At 38.1% G+C, this 20,734-nt stretch overlaps 1 protein-coding gene across 1 annotated transcript in view; it reads right to left on the reverse strand.

The window, feature by feature from the left end:
- Positions 1–1,203: 1,203 nt before the first annotated feature.
- TMEM145 (transmembrane protein 145) overlaps positions 1,204–20,734 on the reverse strand; it is a 244,556-nt gene continuing 225,025 nt past the window's right edge. Inside the window, exons 14-15 of the mRNA XM_053690880.1 lie at positions 13,323–13,514; positions 1,204–2,870 (exon numbers count right to left, since the gene is read on the reverse strand). Coding sequence (XP_053546855.1) covers positions 2,634–2,870; positions 13,323–13,514 — 429 coding nt within the window. The 3' untranslated portion in view covers positions 1,204–2,633. The remainder of the gene's footprint in view (positions 2,871–13,322; positions 13,515–20,734) is intronic.

Below are 20,734 nucleotides of genomic sequence, written 5' to 3' on the forward strand. Positions count from 1 at the left end.
TGCTTGGAGAAGATTCAAGAGTTCGATTACACAGCTTCAGTTAAGTAAAGATAATATGCTGGGGATTTGCATGCCAGAACGAGCTAACTGTATTACTTAGTAATGCACTGCAGACAAAAGGCTGAAAATAAATTTTTTGAACAAAAGAAATAATCTAGCGTTGCTGACCTGAATACATTCATATTTAGCTAGTCCTGTAACTCTATCATGTGATCTGAGTACTGAAAGACTAAAGACTTACAGTTCTTGATCAAATACAACCTCAATAAAATGTGACAATTTTTTTTTTAAAACATATAAACATACACTAATAAACTACACTAATATAACAATATAAAAAACAAAGCGAAATGAAAAAGCACTGAATTTGCACAATGTAACATTATTGTATTTGTGTCTGTACCACAGAGCTCCCAGCTGTCCTGCATTTTGCAGGACTGTCACAGTTTAGGACCTCTGCTCACTGTCCCACTTTTGGTTCCCTAGGACCTTGTAAAAAGTTGCTGAGGGCTTCCTAATCCCACCCTAATGCCTCCAACTACACCCTTCTTTATTTATTTATTTTAGACCAACAGTGTATATACTTAAATGTGATACAATTCTCCCAAACATAAAATAATCTAAAGCAAACATAGTCATATAGTTAACAACATTAAAGTACATTATTGTCCACTAGATATATGTAAATACATTGTTGGAATTTTATCCTGATAAAGTAAAAAAAAAAAAAAAAAGACATACATTGTACTTGACAGGAAACAAGCCTCTACTCGATCTGAGAACCCCTCTCACTGAAGAATCAGATGCACAGCTTCATTCTTCGACCACCTCCAGCAAAGGCAAAGACAAAACTAAGGTACTTCTGAGGTGGAAGGGGTTTTATAGAGTACTTGGGGTTAGGGAATCTTTGCCTTCTTCTAGCGGTAGGGAAGAGTCATTCCCAGGAGTAATGGATTGTGGACTCTCACCACCTGTATGAAAGAAATAAGGGTTAGTCAACCAACAATTGTTAATTATAAGATTTTGCTTTAAAAACATTTTTTTCTAACAAGTCAGCATTTTATCTCAGCACCAAGTCTAACTCAACAGCAACATCGAATTGTAAGGGTGCTTCAGCCTAGGATACCATTGTAGAATAAAGTTTTGCCTTTTAAGTCTGAAACTCTGGGAACAAAATAAATAAATTGACAAGTAACAATAATGTATAGAAAAAAATGAGATTTATTATTCAAGTTGGTTACCTACTCGGTTTTCCTGTGAGCTTTAATTAGTAATAGTGAGATGGAGTATTGACATGGACTGCAAACAACAGTTCATGAACTGGAAACCTCTTTCATTAGCAAACATGAATGTCAATTCTATGTACAGATCTAACAGCACAGAAAAGGCTATAACTAAAGAGGACTACCTCTTAAATGGAATGGCATGACAACGACTGTCAATTGATGCCTGGTTAGCATGCTGTTTTGAATGGTCCCAAGCAGTCGATGTGGTGGATATTCTGATGGTGGATGTACAATCAGACATTGTCTGTTACATTGCAATGATAAAGGAATGTCTGCAGCACATTGCTGCACTGTGCCTGGGAGCATCATCTCCACTATAAAAATAAGCACAATCATCAGACATTACAAATGGCAAAAAAACAAAACAATTAAAAAACATGCTTATGAGCATTATCTTGGTTAAATCTCATAGCATCCCTTGGCTATACCTACCCTACCCCAAATGTGCTCTATATACTGCTAATCTCATATACCAGATTTCCTGGAAAGGCTAACACCAGGAGAGTAAACTCACTCATGCTTCTTCTAGAACAAACACACATACTTGTACATGTGTATACTTGTGTGGTGCTAGAAAAAATTAAAGGGACAGTAAAGTCAAAAATGAAACTTCAAAAATAAAATACATGACTAGGATTGGCTATACCACTATGTGGAACAAATTGATATGTAATGGTACAGTCAACGTCAACAAGTGGTAAAAGAAATTAAACACATTTTGTGGAAGCTTTGACACCATGCTGAGTTAAAAGAAATTAGAAAACAGACATTGGACAATATGAGGGGAAAATAAGGACAGAAGGGTAATAATACATCAGATGAAAATAGAAAAAAACAAAAACCCTGTGAAGACAGGAAGTTGTAGACAAAGAAATGTGGGAAGTCAGGAAGTAACAGACAAAGAATCTAGAGCAAAGAAAATGACAGATGGAAATGTGCAATGAATGAATTGAATATAAGCTGACTAAAACCAATGAAGATGTGGGAGGTAGAATGGAAATAAATTATGAAAAATGAATGTAGCTGTTATGGCTGAGGAACATATAGAGTAAAACGTTCCTGTGTACACAATTACACATGATGTCTTCACATTCACAGGCTTTAGTGTACATGTAAGAATGTGAATATACACAAGTATACATATGTACGTGTTTCACATACAAATGCTTTTATTTACATGTTTCCTGACTCCGGTATAGACATTCATTTACACACAGACACACCCAGAAAGACAATAGTTTCTGGCTCAGAAAGAAGTCTTATTTGACCATTGAAGGTCCATCTTGGCTTAACGATGACCCAGTTTTTTAGGGGGCAGGTAGATAATCACCATCCAAATAACCAGTTCTACATGGGCTGAGGGCCAGCAGAGCGGATGCTGAAATATTCAGGGAAGCCATTGTGATGATGGATTTGCGGGGCGTGCAGTTGCTGGAGTCCACCTAGCTGTGTCTCTCCAACAGGAGCTTTCTGGTTCCCAGAAACACCATTCAGTGAGGGAGGGCCAATCACATGATGAGGATCAGAAGTCAGCTGTGAATAGCACTGCCCAAGCGTCACAGGATACTGCACTGGCTTGTTTATCTGAGTAATAGAGAACGAAAAAAATCAAGGAAAAAGCCAGGTCATGTCAGGCTGAGAATAATAGAACAGCTGAAACCAAATAAGTGAAGAGGTACAAAAAAAAACCTTAGTGGAGAGAAATTGCCTGAAACAATAAAATAACTGATTACTAAAGCTTACTTAGAAATATATATTTTTCTTCATCTACTAGTCTTTTTATTTGCAGACAGTAGCAAAGGTCTTTTACCAGATTGTAAAGGTTCACGTGTTTCTATTAAAGGGACATTCCAGACAAAATTGGAATCCACATGAATGCAGTTCAGTTTTCAATAGAAACATTTTTGTAATATACATGTATTTGCAAAAATGCTTCTAATAAAAGCTATAGCTGTTTCAAAAGTGTATTTAAGTATGCACCGAGCACCAGCATTTTAAAACACAGTACTCGCTCAGAGAGCATAAGGTGCTTATACCATCCAGTAATGACTTGATTTGTTAATTCGTGACATGATACAAGCTCTGGTGCTCTGAACAGCAGCAGCATTTAAAATGCTGGTGCACTGAGAATATCTAGCTATGCTTCACATGCACGTGCAGAGAAAAAACATATTGGCAAGAGTCCATGAGCTAGTGACATATGGGATATACAATCCTACCAGGAGGGGCAAAGTTTCCCAAACCTCAAAATGCCTATAAATACACCCCTCACCACACCCACAATTCAGTTTAACGAATAGCCAAGCAGTGGGGTGATAAAGAAAGGAGTAGAAAGCATCAACAAAGGAAATTTGGAAATAATTGTGCTTTATACAAAAAATCATAACCACCATAAAAAGGGTGGGCCTCATGGACTCTTGCCAATATGAAAGAAATTAATTTATCAGGTAAGTTCTTACATAAATTATGTTTTCTTTCATGTAATTGGCAAGAGTCCATGAGCTAGTGACATATGGGATATCAATACCCAAGATGTGGAGTCTTCCACTCAAGAGTCACTAGAGAGGGAGGGAATAAAAATAAAAACAGCCATAGTTCGCGGAAAAAATTAATCCACAGCCCAAAAAAATAAGTTTATTTTCATTTTTGAAAGAAAAAAACTTAAATCAAAAAGCAGAAGAATCAAACTGAAACAGCTGCCTGAAGAACTTTTCTACCAAAAACTGCTTCTGAAGAAGCAAATACATCAAAACGGTAGAATTTAGTAAATGTATGCAAAGAGGACCAAGTTGCCGCTTTGCAAATCTGATCAACTGAAGCTTCATTCTTAAAAGCCCACGAAGTGGAGACTGATCTAGTAGAATGAGCTGTAATTCTCTGAGGCGGGGCCTGACCCGACTCCAAATAAGCTTGATGAATCAAAAGTTTCAACCAAGAAGCCAAGGAAATAGCAGAAGCCTTCTGACCTTTCCTAGGACCAGAAAATAAAACAAATAGACTGGAAGTCTTCCTGCAATCTTTAGTAGCTTCCACATAATATTTCAAAGCTCTAACCACATCCAAAAAATGTAAGGATCTCTCCAAAGAATTCTTAGGATTAGGACACAAGGAAGGGACAACAATTTCTCTACTAATGTTGTTAGAATTCACAACCTTAGGTAAAAAGTCCGCAAAACTGCCTTATCCTGATGAAAAATCAGAAAAGGAGATTCACAAGAAAGAGCAGATAGCTCAAAAACTCTTCTAGCAGAAGAGATAGCCAAAAGGAACAACACTTTCCAAGAAAGTAGATTAATGTCCAAAGAATGCATAGGCTCAAATGGAGGAGCCTGTAAAGCCTTCAGAACCAAATTAAGACTCCAAGGAGGAGAAATTGATTTAATGACAGGCTTAATACGAACTAAAGCCTGTACAAAACAGTGAATATCAGGAAGTATAGCAATCTTTCTGTGAAATAAAACAGAAGGAGCAGAGATTTGTCCTTTCAAGGAACTTGCAGACAAACCCTTATCCAAACCATCCTGAAGGAACTGTAAAATTCTAGGAATTCTAAAAGAATGCCAGGAGAATTTATGAGAAGAACACCATGAAATGTAAGTCTTCCAAACTCTATAATAAATCTTTCTAGAGACAGATTTACAAGCTTGTAACATAGTATTAATCACTGAGTCAGAGAAACCTCTATGACTTAGAACTAAGCGTTCAATTTCCATACCTTCAAATTTAATGATTTAAGATCCTGATGGAAAAACGGACCTTGAGATAGTAGGTCTGGCCGTAACGGAAGTGGCCAAGGCGGGCAACTGGACATTCGAACCAGATCTGCATACCAAAACCTGTGTGGCCATGCTGGAGCCACCAGCAACACAAAAGACTGTTCCATGATGATTTTGGAGATCACTCTTGGAAGGAGAACTAGAGGCGGGAAGATGTAAGCAGGTTGATAACACCAAGGAAGTGTCAGCGCATCCACTGCTTCCACCTGAACATCCCTGGACCTGGACAGGTATCTGCGAAGTTTCTTGTTTAGATGAGAGGCCATGAGATCTATCTCTGGAAGCCCCTACATCTGAACAATCTGAGAAAACATATCTGGATGGAGAGACCACTCCCCTGGATGTAAAGTCTGGCGGCTGAGATAATCCGCCTCCCAATTGTCTACACCTGGGATATGCACCGCAGAGATTAGACAGGAGCTGGATTCCGCCCAGGCAAGTATCCGAGATACTTCTTTCATAGCTTGGGGACTGTGAGTCCCACCCTGACGATTGACATAAGCCACAGTTGTGATATTGTCTGTCTGAAAACAAATGAACGGTTCTCTCTTTAGCAGAGGACAGAACTGAAGAGCCCTGAGAATTGCACGGAGTTCTAAAATATTTATTGGTAATCTCGCCTCTTGAGATTTCCAAACCCCTTGTGCTGTCAGAGATCCCCAAACAGCTCCCCAACCTGAAAGACTCGCATCTGTTGTGATCACAGTCCAGGTTGGGCGAACAAAAGAAGCCCCTTGAACCAAACGATGGTGATCTATCCACCATGTCAGAGAGAGTCGTACATTGGGATTCAAGGATATTAATTGTGATATCTTTGTATAATCCCTGCACCATTGATTCAGCATACAAAGCTGTAGAGGTCTCATGTGAAAACGAGCAAAGGGGATTGCGTCCGATGCTGCAGTCATGAGACCTAAAATTCCATGCACATAGCCACTGAAGGGAATGACCGAGACTGAAGGAGCCGGCATGCTGCAACCAATTTTAAACGTCTCTTGTCTGTTAGAGACAGAGTTCAGGACACTGAATCTATCTGGAAGCCTAAAAAGGTGACCCTTGTCTGAGGAATCAAGAAACTTTTTAGTAAATTGATCCTCCAACCATGTTTCCGAAGAAACAACACTAGTTGATTCGTGTGAGATTCTGCAGTATGTAAAGACTGAGCTAGTACCAAGATATCGTCCAAATAAGGAAACACCGCAATACCCTGTTCTCTGATTACAGATAGTAGGGCACCCAGAACCTTTGAAAAGATTCTTGGAGCTGTTGCTAGGCCAAATGGAAGAGCAACAAATTGGTAATGCTTGTCTAGAAAAGAGAATCTCAGGAACTGAAAGTGTTCTGGATGAATCAGAATATGAAGGTATGCATCCTGCAAGTCTATTGTGGACATATAATGTCCTTGCTGAACAAAAGACAGAATAGTCCTTATAGTCACCATCTTGAAAGTTGGTACTCTTACATAACGATTCAAAATTGTTAGATCCAGAACTGGTCTGAACAAAAAAATTCTTTCTTTGGTACAATGAATAGGTTTGAATAAAACCCCAAACCTTGTTCCTGAGGAGGAACTGGCATGATTACCCCTGAAGACTTCAGGTCTGAAACACACTTCAGAAAAGCCTGAGCTTTTACTGGATTTACATCGATGCGTGAGAGAAAAAATCTTCTCATAGGAGGTCTTACTTTGAATCCTATTCGATACCCTTGAGAGACAATGCTCTGAATCCAATGATTTTGGACAGATTTTATCCAAAAATCCTTGAAAAACCTTAATCTGCCCCCTACCAGCTGAGCTGGCATGAGGGCCGCACCTTCATGCGGATTTAGGGTCTGACTTTGGTTTCCTAAATGGCTTGGATTTATTCCAATTTCAGGAAGGCTTCCAATTGGAAACAGATTCCTTGGGGGAAGGATTGAGTTTTTGTTCCTTATTCTGATGAAAGGAATGAAAACGATTAGAAGCCTTAGATTTACCCTTAGGTTTTTTATCCTGAGGCAAAAAAACTCCTTTTCCCCCAGTGATAGTTGAAATAATAGAATCCAACTGAGAACCAAATAAATTATTACCTTGGAAAGAAAGAGATAGTAATCTAGATTTAGATGTCATATCAGCATTCCAAGATTTAAGCCACAAAGGTCTTCTAGCTAAAACAGCTAAAGACATGGATCTAACATCAATTTTTATAACATCAAAAATGGCATCACAAATAAAATGATTAGCATGTTGCAGTAAGCAAACAACGCTAGATATGTCAGAATCCAATTCGTGTTGCGCTAAATTTTCCAACCAGAAAGTTGATGCAGCCGCAACATCAGCCAAAGAAATAGCAGGTCTGAGAAGATGACCTGAATATAAATAGGCCTTCCTTAGATAAGATTCAAGCTTCCTATCTAAAGGATCCTTAAAGGAAGTACTATCTTCCATAGGAATAGTGGTACGTTTAGCAAGAGTAGAAATAGCCCCATCAACTTTGGGGATTTTTTCCCAAAACTATAGATTTTGCTGGTAAAGGATACAATTTTTTAAACCTTGAAGAAGGAATAAAAGAAGTACCTGGCTTATTCCATTCCCTAGAAATCATATCATAAATAGCCTCAGGAATGGGAAAAACCCCTGGGGAAACCACAGGAGGTTTAAAAACAGCATTTAAACGTTTATTAGACTGAATGTCAATAGGACTGGTTACCTCAATATCCAAAGTAATTAACACTTCTTTTAATAAAGAATGCATATACTCTATTTTAAATAAATAAGTAGATTTGTCAGTGTCAATGTCTAAGGAAGGATCTTCTGTTTCAGATAGATCCTCATCAGAAGAGGATGAATTATTATGTTGTTGGTCATTTGAAATTTCATCAGCTAAATGAGAAGTTTTAAAAGACCTTTTACGTTTATTAGAAGGTGGAAATGTAGACAAAGCCTTCATAGTAGAATCAGAAACAAATTCTTTAAAATTTACAGGTATATCATGCACATTAGAAGTTGAAGGAACTGCAACTGGCAATGTACTATTACTGATGGAAACACTATCTGCATGTAAAAGTTTATCATGACAACTATTACAAATGACATTCGGTGGAATAATTTCTACACTTTTACAACAAATGCACTTAGCTTTGGTAGAACCGATGTCAGGCAGCAATGTTCCAGCGTAAACTTCTGAGACAGGAACAATGTAAGAGAAAAAACAACATATAAAGCAAAATTATCTATTTCCTTATATGACAGTTTCAGGAATGGGAAAAAATGCAATAGCATAGGCCTCTGAAAGCAAAAAGTAAGAGGCAAACAAACAAGGGGTATTGAAATAATGAAAAAAGTTTGGCGCCAAGTATGACGCACAACGTAATGTAAACTCTTTTTTGGCGTCAAAAATGACCGGAAATTACACACTTGCGTCACTAATGACGCCGCTGTGTGAAAGGTCTCGGCGTCACGTATGACGCCGGAAATGACGAAGTTGCGTCATAAACGTACTTTTTCGTGCCAAAAATGTATTCGCGCCAAGAATGACGCAATAAAGTTTAGCATTTGACGCACCCGCAGGCCTAATACCCGCAATTGCAAGAAGTAGTCAATTGAAAAAAGACTAAACCCCAGGTAAGAAATAAATTTCTTAAAAATATTTACATTCCGAAATATGAAACTGACAGTCTGCAGAAGGAAATATATGTACAATACATATATTTAGAACTTTATATAAATGCATAAAGTGCCAAACCATAGATGAGTGTCTTAAGTAATGAAAACATACTTACCAAAAGACACCCATCCACATATAGCAGATAGCCAAACCAGTACTAAAACAGTTATCAGTAAAGGTAATGGTAAATTGAGAGTATATCAACGATCTGAAAAGGGAGGTAGGAGATGAATCTCTACGACCGATAACAGAGAACCTATGAAATAGACCCCCGTTAGGGAAATCATCGTATTCAAATAAGTGATACTCCCTTCACGTCCCTCTGACATTCGCTGTACTCTGAGAGGAATCGGGCTTCAACAATGCTGAGAAGCGCATTTATAAACGTAGAAATCTTAGCACAAACTTACTTCACCACCTCCACAGGAGGCAAAGTTTGTAAAACTGAATTGTGGGTGTGGTGAGGGGTGTATTTATAGGCATTTTGAGGTTTGGGAAACTTTGCCCCTCCTGGTAGGATTGTATATCCCATATGTCACTAGCTCATGGACTCTTGCCAATTACATGAAAGAAATGTTAACACTAAAACAGTGATAACTTTTACTAGAAGCATTTTGCCAATACATGTATATTGCAAAAATGTTTCTATTCAAAGATGTAATTAATCTACTGTATGTGCATTTAAATTTTGACCAGAATGTCCCTTTAACCCCTTAAGGACCAAGGACATACAGGGTACATCCTACAAAAACTTTCACTTAATGACCAAGGACATACCCTGTATGTCCTCAGGGTTTTCAAGCGCTGGAAGCGATCGTGATCGCTTTCAGCTGCTTTTAGGGTATTTCAGTGATGCCTCAATATTGAGGCATCCTGCAATACCCTTACTTAAGCATCCGCTGCAGAAAGAGCCACTCTGTGGCCCTCTCTGCATCGGTCAGCGATGGTGCCAATCTTTGGTGGGTGGGAGCCATTGCAGGGAGGCGGGTGGGTGGCCCATCGCTGGGAACTTCTGACTGGTGGGAGAGGGAGGGGGGGGGGGATAATGTTGGGAAAGGGATCTCTGAGGGGGGGGCAGCTACACTACAGAAAAAAAATTGATTTATATAAAAAAGGCTAATTTTATTGAAAAGTGGGTACTGGCAGACAGCTGCCAGTACCCAAAATGGTTGCAAATAGTGAGAGGGCGGAGGGTTAGAGAGCTGTTTGGGGGGGCTCAGGGAGGTTGGGTGGTAAGGGGGGATCCTACACTGCAAAAAATATATAATTTAAAAAAAATAATAATAATAAAAAAAACTTTTCTTTTTATGATAACAGACTTTCTGCCAGTACTAAAGATGGCAGTGACAATAGTAAGGTGGGGGAGGGAAGAGAGCTGTTTCAGAGGGGTCAGGGAGGAATCAGGGGGTGGGATGTGTCAGGTGGGAGGCTGCTCTCTACACTAAAGCTAAAATGAACCCTTTAAGCTCCATATAAGCTACCTAATTAACACCTTCACTGCTGGGCATAATACAAGTGTGGTGCGCAGCAGCATTTAGCGGCCTTCTAATTACCAAAAATCAATGCCAAAGTCATATATGTCTGCTATTTCTGAACAAAGGGGATCCCAGAGAATCATTTACAACCATTTGTGCCATAATTGCACAAGCTGTTTGTAAATAATTTCAGTGAGAAAACTAAAGTTTGTGAAAACGTGAACCATTTTTTTTATTTGATCGCATTTGGCGGTGAAATGGTGGCATGAAATATACCAAAATGGGCCTAGATCAATACTTTTGGTTGTCTACTACACTACGCTGAAGCTAAAATTAACCCTACCAGCTCTCTACAAGCTACCTAATTAACCCCTTTACTGCTGGGCATATTACAAGTGTGGTGCGCAGCAGCATTTAGGGACCTTCTAATTACCAAAAAGTAATGCCAAAGCCATAAATGTCTGCTATTTCTGAACAAAGGGGATCCCAGAGAAGCATTTACAACCATTTGTGCTATAATTGCACAAGCTGTCTGTAAATAATTTCAGTAAGAAACCTAAAGTTTGTGAAAAAGTAAAAAAGTTAACAATTTTTTTTTTATTTGATTGCATTTGGTGGTGAAATGGTGGCATGAAATATACCAAAATGGGCCTAGATCAATACTTTGGGTTGTCTACTAAAAAAAGAAATACATGTCAAGGGTTATTCAGGGATTCCTGACAGATATCAGTGTTAAAATGTAACTTATGCAAATTTTGAGGAAAAAAAAAATGGTTTGGAAATAGCAAAGTGCTACTTGTATTTATTGCCCTATAACTTGCAAAGAACATGTAAACATTGGGTATTTCTAAACTCAGGACAAAATTTAGAAACTATTTAGCATGGTGTTTTTTGGTGGTTGTAGATGTTGGGGGTCAAGGTTAGAAAAAGTGTTTGTTTTTTTAAATGTTTCATCATATTTTATATATTTTTTTATAGTAAATGATAAGATATGATGAAAATAATGGTATCTTTAGAAAGTCCATTTAATGGCGAGAAAAACTGTATATAATATGTGTGGGTACAGTAAATGAGTAGGAGGAAATTTACAGCTAATCACAAACACCGCAGAAATGTAAAATAGCCCTGGTCCAAAACGGTAAGAAAATTGAAAAGTGCTGTGGTCACTAAGGGGTTAACTGATTATAACTGGGTATCAATTATTAGATTTTTATGAAGCCAGTAAAAAGATTTACCACTTGCAGCTTCAATTTGTGAATGAAACACATTTTATTCTTTCAGGATTGAGATAGAACATACAATTTCAAACAACTTTCCAATTTACTTCTATTATCAACTTTGCTTCATTCCCTTGATATCCTTTGCTGAAAGAGCAGTAATGCATTACTGAGAGCTAGCTGAACACATCTAGTCAGCCAATCACAAGAGAGAAATGTGCGCAGGCACCAATCACCAGCTAGCTCCCACTAGTGTAGAACATGTACATATTATTTTCCAACAATGGATACCAAGAGAACAAAGTACATTTGATTATAGAAGTATTTTAAAAGTGTCTTAAAATGACATGTTCTATCTGAATCGTGCAAGTTTAATTTTTACTTCCCTATCCCTTTAAAATGAAACTGTACAACCAAACATTTTAACAAATTTTGTAACACACCAACTTTATTTAAAAAAAAACAAAAAAACAAAAAAAAAAAAGGGTGTATTTTCACCTTTTTTTGTACGACTCCAATGTCAGCACCTATACTCCACTGGAGTTGATTTTTGTGTACATGCTTGATTGATAAGCAAGCGTATGCACATCTGCTATACAGGGAGTGCAGAATTATTAGGCAAGTTGTATTTTTGAGGATTAATTTTCTTATTGAACAACAACCATGTTCTCAATGAACCCAAAAAACTCATTAATATCAAAGCTGAATATTTTTGGAAGTAGTTTTTAGTTTGTTTTTAGTTTTAGCTATTTTAGGGGGATATCTGTCTGTGCATAATTATTAGGCAACTTAACAAAAAACAAATATATACCCATTTCAATTATTTATTTTTACCAGTGAAACCAATATAACATCTCAACATTCACAAATATACATTTCTGACATTCAAAAACAAAAAAAAAACAAGAGCTGCTGGTGCAACGCCGCCTCCTGCAGACTCGCGGCCAATCGGCCGCCAGCAGGGGGGTGTCAATCAACCCGATCGTAGTCGATCGGGTTGAGTTCCGGCGATTCCTGTCCTCCTGCTCAGAGCAGGCGGACAGGGTTATGGAGCAGCAGTCTTTAGACCGCTGCTTCATAACTGCTGTTTCTGGCGAGTCTGAAGACTCGCCAGAAACACGGGCCCACAAGCTCCATTCGGAGCTTGATAAATGGGCCCCATGGTGTTTGGAAGCACTACGTCAATGTGATATTTTTCACACACACAGAAACTACTATTCCTGGATGAAGTCTGTGGAGAAACCGCGAGCCACCTGGAATCCCCCATGAATCAGCGCTTCCTACAACTACTATTAATAAACAAGATTGCACATTTATACTGTTTGTAAAACAACAGTCTACTCCAGAATTGTTATTGTTAAAAAAGATAGATAATCTTTTGTATAATCTGTGATTAAATGTATCTAAGCTTCTGCAGACTGCCCCGTTATTTAAGTTCTTTTGACAGACTTGCAATTTAGCCAATCAGTGCTGACTCATAAATAACTCCACTGGAGTGAGCACAATGATATCTATATGGCACACACAAACTAGCGCTGTCTAGCTGTAAAAAATGCACTGAGATTAAAGGCAGCCTTCAAGGGTTTAGAAATTGCATATGAGCCTACCTAGGTTTAGCTTTCAACAAAGAATACCAAAAGAACAAAACAAATTTGATGATAAAAGTAAATTAGAACGTTGTTTAAAAACTGCATGCCCTGTCTGAATCATGAAAGTTTAATTTTGAATAGACTGTCCCTTAACTGGCAAATATAAGATTTTACTAAATCAATCTAAGCTGTATTAAGAAGACAGGTGACTTCAGAGCTGACAAATGACAATGATATATGGGTTAGTTATAATATCACAGAGGACTTTAAATCCAGTTGTGATCATCTGAAAAGAGGGATGGGTCGAGAATAATGGGAAGATTACTACTTACCCCTCCTCCACTCCCATTACTGCTAGGAATGGAGAACAACTCAGTAACATTGGGGACAGAGTCACTAATGAAGGTGACATTTCCATAAACATGGTGAGGGAATTTCTCTGTGCTCTGTTCCATGATCCCAATCTGCGATGTGCGAACGTGATATGGGAAATTCTTATTGGCTGCTGATGGCCTGGTGATGATCTGAAACAAATACAGGACAAAGGAGACATCAGAAACAACACGCACATAATCATGTTATTTATACATACAGGTATACTGTATATTCTGTAATCGCACAAAAACTGTATGTATGATGAGATATTGAGATTCTGTATTTCACTACAGTGATAGTAAATTCTAGCGTTTTTGAAACGCTAGGATTTAACAGTGCAACAAATAAAGGGGACTTTCAGTCATGAACTATAAAATACTTCATGCTGAAAGTTCCCTTATTTGTCTGAAGTGTTCGCCGCACTTAGCACTTCAGGCTGCTATTTTTCAGTGAGGTAATGTTTCCACCTCTTAGCCAATAGCCGTGCGGGCCAGCTGGCATTATGCCGGATAGCTAGCACGCTCATGGCTAAGATCAGCTCACTGCAAAAAAGCGTTCTGCGGTGGGCAGCCTGAGGTTGCTCAGCCCGGCGAACGTTGCAGACAAATAAAGGAACTTTCAGCATCAAGTATTTTATACTTCATGACTGATAGTCCCCTTTATTTGTTGCACTGATAAATCTTAGCGTTTCAAAAACACTAGGATTTACTAGCGCTTTAAACAAAAGCATGTTTTCAATGTCTTGTTGTATATTGAAATACTCCTAAGGAACAGCATGACAAGGCATTCATTCAGCTATAAACATATTCTTTATTCTTTCATAAAGATTAACATAATCAAGAGATTCAGGTACTTTTTTATCCTTTTACACGGTGAGAGCAATTCATAAAATATAGTTATTAAATAATCCTCTTGAAAACATAACAATCTGCTTATTTATAGATATTTAATTCCAGGATTGGCAATGGCAACACAATACAGAATAGATATAGCATGTCAAAAACTCTACCAAATATCATGTACGCATGAATCTGATCAACTTATGTATTGATGCGTGAATTTTAGCCGTCATTGCATTAAATGTAACACGTCTATTTGTAGTTATATGTAACACAGATGAGAATTAGCCTTGTAAACCAACATATGCTAAAATTGTGCCCCATTCCAGACTAGAAACATTTAGATAACATCAGAGGGTGCTTTTTCATAATATATTTAGATTTTTATTATGGAAAACAGAGATTTTTTGACTATGTTCTCAATTGTTCTAAAAATAATAAAGAAAGAAAGAAACAAACAGAAGAACCAGAGATTTTTGTTCTAGTAGGGATTCCTAGAACAAAAATCTCTGGTTCTTCTGTTTGTTTCTTTCTTTCTTTATTATTTTTAGAACAATTGAGAACATAGTCAAAAAATCTCTGTTTTCCATAATAAAAATCTAAATATATTATGAAAAAGCACCCTCTGATGTTATCTAAATGTTTCTAGTCTGGAATGGGTCCTTTATTTTATGTTCAGTTGTTCCACCTTTTCTGGAAAAAAATACAGGCCATACTAATTAGCATAACTTTGCATAAATGCTTACACAGCATAACACAGAAACTAAAGCTGCTAGGACTGATTTTAAAGGGTTATTTGTTAATAATTATATTTCAACACACAAGGAAAAAAGGTTTCCGTATCACAGAGTCTTTATTTTTATATTTATTTAAGAATATCTATATTGACCTAAACCTTTAACAATAAGGCTTGTCAAGAAGACAACAATACCACTGATCTGTTAATACCCACCACTTCTGTCACAGTGTGAGTACACTTAAATTCCAAAATGGCGGCACCAAGTGTGAAGATGCAGAGCTTCACTTGTAAAGGGTTAAAAAAAGAGAATGGTTTTAAAAAGAGCTGCATTGTGAGTAGTAACTGTGGTACTGTTGTTATACATAGCAGTTTAATGTCCCTTTAAGTGTAAATTTGAATTAATGTGGGAATTGACTGTAATCATGTGGGTGAGAAATGAGTTAATTAGTGGGCATCTTAACATCCCGTTTTGTACACATTACAAAAATGACATGACTATAAAACAGAGGGCAGGCTATGTTAAAAAAAAATACAAACCCCCAAGCTAAAGTTACAAAAAATAAAAAAAGTAAAATTACAGAAAAAATAAACAAAGCTATCCATAAAAAAAATCCTAAAACTAAGCCCCAAATAGGTACTCATCGTTCCTGAAGTCCGGCGGTGAAGGTCTTCTTCCAGGCGGCTCCATCATCATCTAACTTTATCCGGAGCGAAGGCGACGCGGAGCAGAGGTGCGGAGCGGTCTTCCTCTGATGATGGAGCCGCCTGGAAGAAAACCTTCTCCGCCGAAATTCAGGAATGGTGAGTACCTATTTGGGGCTTAGTTTTAGGATTTTTTTTTTATTTTTAAGATTAGGGATTTAATGGGCTGTAAAAGAGCTGAATGCCATTTTAAGGGCAATGCCCATACAAATGTCCCTTTAGGGGCAATGGGTAATTTAGTTTTTTTTAGTCAGAGCTGTAAATTCACACAGCAGACTTTTCAAGGCTAACCCTATCACATATATTTATCTAACTGACTTTAGATGACAACTGCAAGACAATGTACTGTATACTAACACAACGACTGTGGATAGCTTTAAAGTCTGCAGACTCAAGACTCAATAAGCTCCTTCAAATAAGGGAAGTGGTAGGTGGAGTTTGGCTGTTGAAAAATGATTGCAGCAAGCAAGACATTTATTTGTTTTAAAATGTTTAGACATTACTTATTCTATAGAAAGACAACAGAAATGTCTTGTAATTACAAGGTGTGTTAACTGTCCACAGAAAATTAGTGTGATTTCTGGATATTGACTCTCTTGAATCTACTTTATATACAAAACCGAAAGACTGCAAAACTAATTTATTTGCCACAAGTGACAGAACATCAATTAATGTTACATGTTAGAGAAGGCTCAGGTCAACCAATGGCCATTTCTCGAGAGACAATAATTGTTTTAATTTAGGTTTTGTGGTTTTGATTATGTGCCATCTTAATGAGTGGTGGTGATGGTGAAAAGTTATGTTGTGCCTGGAATACAAATTGGCAGAGAGTGAGTATTTCCCTGCCTAGGTTAGACCACTGCGACCTCAAATTGCTAAAAGTTTAGATTCTGTTTTGTTAGTGACACATGAGGGCTGCAGTTGAGCTTCACTGAAATGAACAGAGAGAGTGTATTACTGTGACCAAGTGTCACAGAGACAAGTGGGGGATAAATGTGAAGTAGGTGAAGTGCATCATACTGAAGTGTGCCACAGTAAAATGAGACAGATGATCTGTGTATATATGAAATGGTTATAAAAATGTAAAGATGGTACCATAAATATTAATTCCCTCATCATGCAGAAAAGGGTTTATTTTCCATGAATTGCATATAATTATTACTCTCAATAGACTATGGGGTAGATTTATCATGGTGCGGACGGACATGATCTGCTGTAGCGATCATGTCCTCCGCACATCGATAAATGCCGACAGCATACGCTGTCAGCATTTATCATTGCACAAGCAGTTCTCGTGAATTGCTTGTGCAATGCCACCCCCTGCAGTTTCGCGACCAATCAATCAACCCGATTGTATGTGATCGGGCGGATTGATGTCTGCAGCCTCAAAGCAGATGGACGAGTTAAGGAGCAGTGGTCTTAAGACCACTGGTTCTTAGCTCCTGTTTCCGGTAAACCTGAAGGCTCCCGCAGAAACAGTTACATCAAGTTCCATTCGGAGCTTGATGAATCTGGGCCCAAATATCTGTGTTTTATGTGTTTATTATTCTCTGTTGCAATATTTCCAAATATCGGAAAACATAAAACAAATATTTGATTCCTATATATTAACTTCATTAATATATCTGATACAAGCTTGGGAAATCAAGTTAAACACGTGATTTTGTAGCACAAAATGTATTGATCGGTAAAAGATCAATACATTTTGTGCTACAGTTGGGTTACATAGGAAACAACTGAATGCCTAAAGGGTACTTGCTACAAAAAGGTTGAAAAACACTGGTCTACTACATAGATAGTTTTTAATTGTAAATGTTTCCATAATTTTGTTTTTACGACTGAAGCATCCACTAGGGGGTGTTGTTGTAGCTTATGTAAGGATAGGATTGTTGCTGGATATAAATAATGCTATGTAATGTATTGTTATACTTTTATTTTAAAAACAAAAGGTCCCGGTATCAGTGTTGGTGCAATGTAAAGAATTTATTTTGCAGTAAAAATGACCCGAGTGTGCAGGTTCTTTTCAGTAGCTGTATTTAAGTCTTTATATTATTTTTATGTATCTAAGTCTGCAACACAACTTGCACTCTCTTAAGCTATATAAAATAATTACATTTGATAAAAGTTCCACACAACAGATATATCCTATATAGATTATTTATTTGTGAGTTTCTAGCTCACCCTATTGTTTCTGCGAGTGCTATAATGTATAGTTAAAGGGAAAGTCTAGTCAAAATGAACTTTTATAATACAGATAGGGCATGTAATTTTAAACAACTTTCCAATGAACTTTTATCATCTAATTTGCTTTTTTCTCTTGGTATTCTTAGTTGAAAGCTAAACCTAGGTAGGCTCATATGCTAATTTCTAAGCCCTTGAAGGCCGACTTTTATCTGAATGCATTTGACAGTTATTCACAGCTTAAGGGCATTAGTTCATGTATGCCATGTAGAAAAACATTGTGATCACACCCGTGGAGTTATTTAAGAGTCAGCACTGATTGGCTAAAATGCAAGTCTGTCAAAAGATCTGAAATAAGGAGACAGTCTGCAAAGGCTTAGATGCAAGGTAATCACAGCTGTAAAAGTATATTAATATAACTGTGTTGGTTATGCAAAACTGCGGAATGGTAAATAAAGGGATAATCTATTTTTTTAAACAATAACATTTTTGGTGTTTACTTTCCCTTTAACTCTGTTATTGCCTGCTCTATTGATTTCCCCCCATTATATATACATCTAAATTACCCTCCTAAAATTGCACGTAAATACCAGCCAGCCTTGTTTAACATTATGCTGAACTGAGCTAACTGTCTGGTCCCTCTATATTGGAATCAAACAAGATGTCCATGTACCATGGAATGGGGACAGCTAGTGTCTTGCATACTCAAACTTTTAAGCCCCATTATATAAAGAACAACAAGCTACATTTTTTTTCTTTAATGTGGAATTTTTTTGGAATGACACTCTCTGGTGTTGAGGAGTGTTGTAGGGGGAGCGACCATGCCTGGTATAAATCTGTGTCCTTAACAGCATGGCAAATTAGGAAACGATCAGAAACATGATCAAACTTATACCTTACCTTTTGTTAGCCCTGGTAGCACTTGTAATATTTTATGTACCATGTTACACTGATCAGCCACAACATTAAAACCACTGACAGGTGAAGAGAATAGAATTGATTATACTGTCACAATGGCACCTGTCAAGGGGTGGGATATATTAGGCAAGTGAGCATTCAGTTCTTGAATTTCGTGTGTTGGAAGCAGGAAACATGGTCAAGCAAAAAGATCTGATTGACTTTGACAAAGGCCAAATAGTGATGGCTAGACGACTGGCTCAGAGCATCTCCAAAACGGCAAGTCTTATGGGGTGTTCCCAATATGCAGTGGTTAGTACTTACCAAAAGTGGTGCAAAGAAGGACAACCGGTGAACTGGCATCAGGGTCATGGGCGCCAAGGCTTATTGATGCATATGGGGAGCAAAGGCTAGCCTGTCTGGTCCAATCACACAGAAGAACTACTGTAGCTACAATTGCTGAAAAAATGAATGCTGGACATGATAGAAAGGTGTCATAACACATAGTGCATCACAGTTTTCTGTGTATGGGGCTGCGTAGCTGCAGACCGGTCAAAATGCCCAGGATTACCCCTGTCCACCACCGAAAGCACCTTCAATAGGGATGTGAGCACCAGAACTGGACCATGGAGCAATAGAAGAAGGTTGTCTGGTCTGTTGAATCACGTTTTCTTTTAAATCAGGTGGATGGCCGGGTGCTTGTGCATCATTTACCTGGGGAAGAGATGGCAGCTGGATACACTATGGGAAGGAGGCAGGCCGGGGGAGGCAGTGTTATGCTCTGGGCAATGCTCTCATGGTAAACCTTGGGTCCTGCATTCATGTGGATGTTATTTTGACATGTACCACCTACCTAGAGATTGTTGCTGACCACGTACACCTCTTCATGGCAATGGTGTTCCCTGATGGCAGTGGCCTCTTTCAGCAGTATAATGCACCCTGCCACACTGCAAAAATAGTTTAGTAATGGTTTGAGGAATGTGACAAAGAATTCAATGTGTTGCCTTGGCCTCCACATTCCCCAGATCTCAATCCGATTGAGCATCTGTGGGATGTGATGGAACAACAAATTCGATCCATGGAGGCCCCACCTCGCAACTTGCAGGACTTAAAGGATCTGCTGCTTATGTCTTGATACCACAGGACAGGTTCAGAGGTTTTGTGGAGTCCATGCCTCAACGCATCAGAGCTGTTTTGGCAGCACAAGGGGGACTTTTCACAATATTAGGCAAGTGGTTTTAATGTTGTGGCTGATCAGTATATATTTCTTCTTATTTTTGTTGGTTAATTATTTGTTTAAAAAATGTAATAAAAATAACACTAAAAAAAAAAAAATTCTGAAGGTTTAGGATAAGTAACAGATTTCCAAATCCCTAGAGCAGCATAACAACTAATTCTATCACAGCAACCTAAACAATAATTCTAAACGTTCACATAAGCCACAGCATGAGAATAGTGGCCACATAAAAATGTTTTACCCCTCTGCAAACTTCTGCCATTGAACAGGTGCAGCCCAGGGTAGACTCGGCCAGGATTGCAATTGCTCTGCAAGCCGCTATTAGTAATGAAACAAGCAGGACATTATGATCAGGAAGGTCATAGTTGTATTTTGCTACAGTAAGCCTAGTTGCAGCGGTGCCCATTGGTAACGCTTTCGCTAACACCACTGCTGCTTTACAGTCCAGACCTAATGTCCTCAGGGCCAGCACTTGTCAGGGTCTATGAGAGAATTGCACGTAGCCCCACAATCTGACTGGCCCACACTTGTGGACTACAATGTCCTGCATGCCACTGCTATAGTGAAGTTTGCAGTGAGGTTTTGGGAGTAGGGGAAATCAAAGTAGTCAGTGTACTGTGTCTTAAAAACTAGTAGTGTGGTTAATCGAGGTAAGCAATACCCACAGTCTGCTGTTCTCTTTCTCTTCCAATTTTGGAATTATCTTCCAATAAGCAGGTGTATATAAAATAAATATTCAAAGATGTACACTTACTTTAAAAATTGAATACATAG

The sequence above is a fragment of the Bombina bombina genome, chromosome 8 (genome assembly GCF_027579735.1).
Source record: "Bombina bombina isolate aBomBom1 chromosome 8, aBomBom1.pri, whole genome shotgun sequence".
Classification (NCBI taxonomy): domain Eukaryota; kingdom Metazoa; phylum Chordata; class Amphibia; order Anura; family Bombinatoridae; genus Bombina; species Bombina bombina.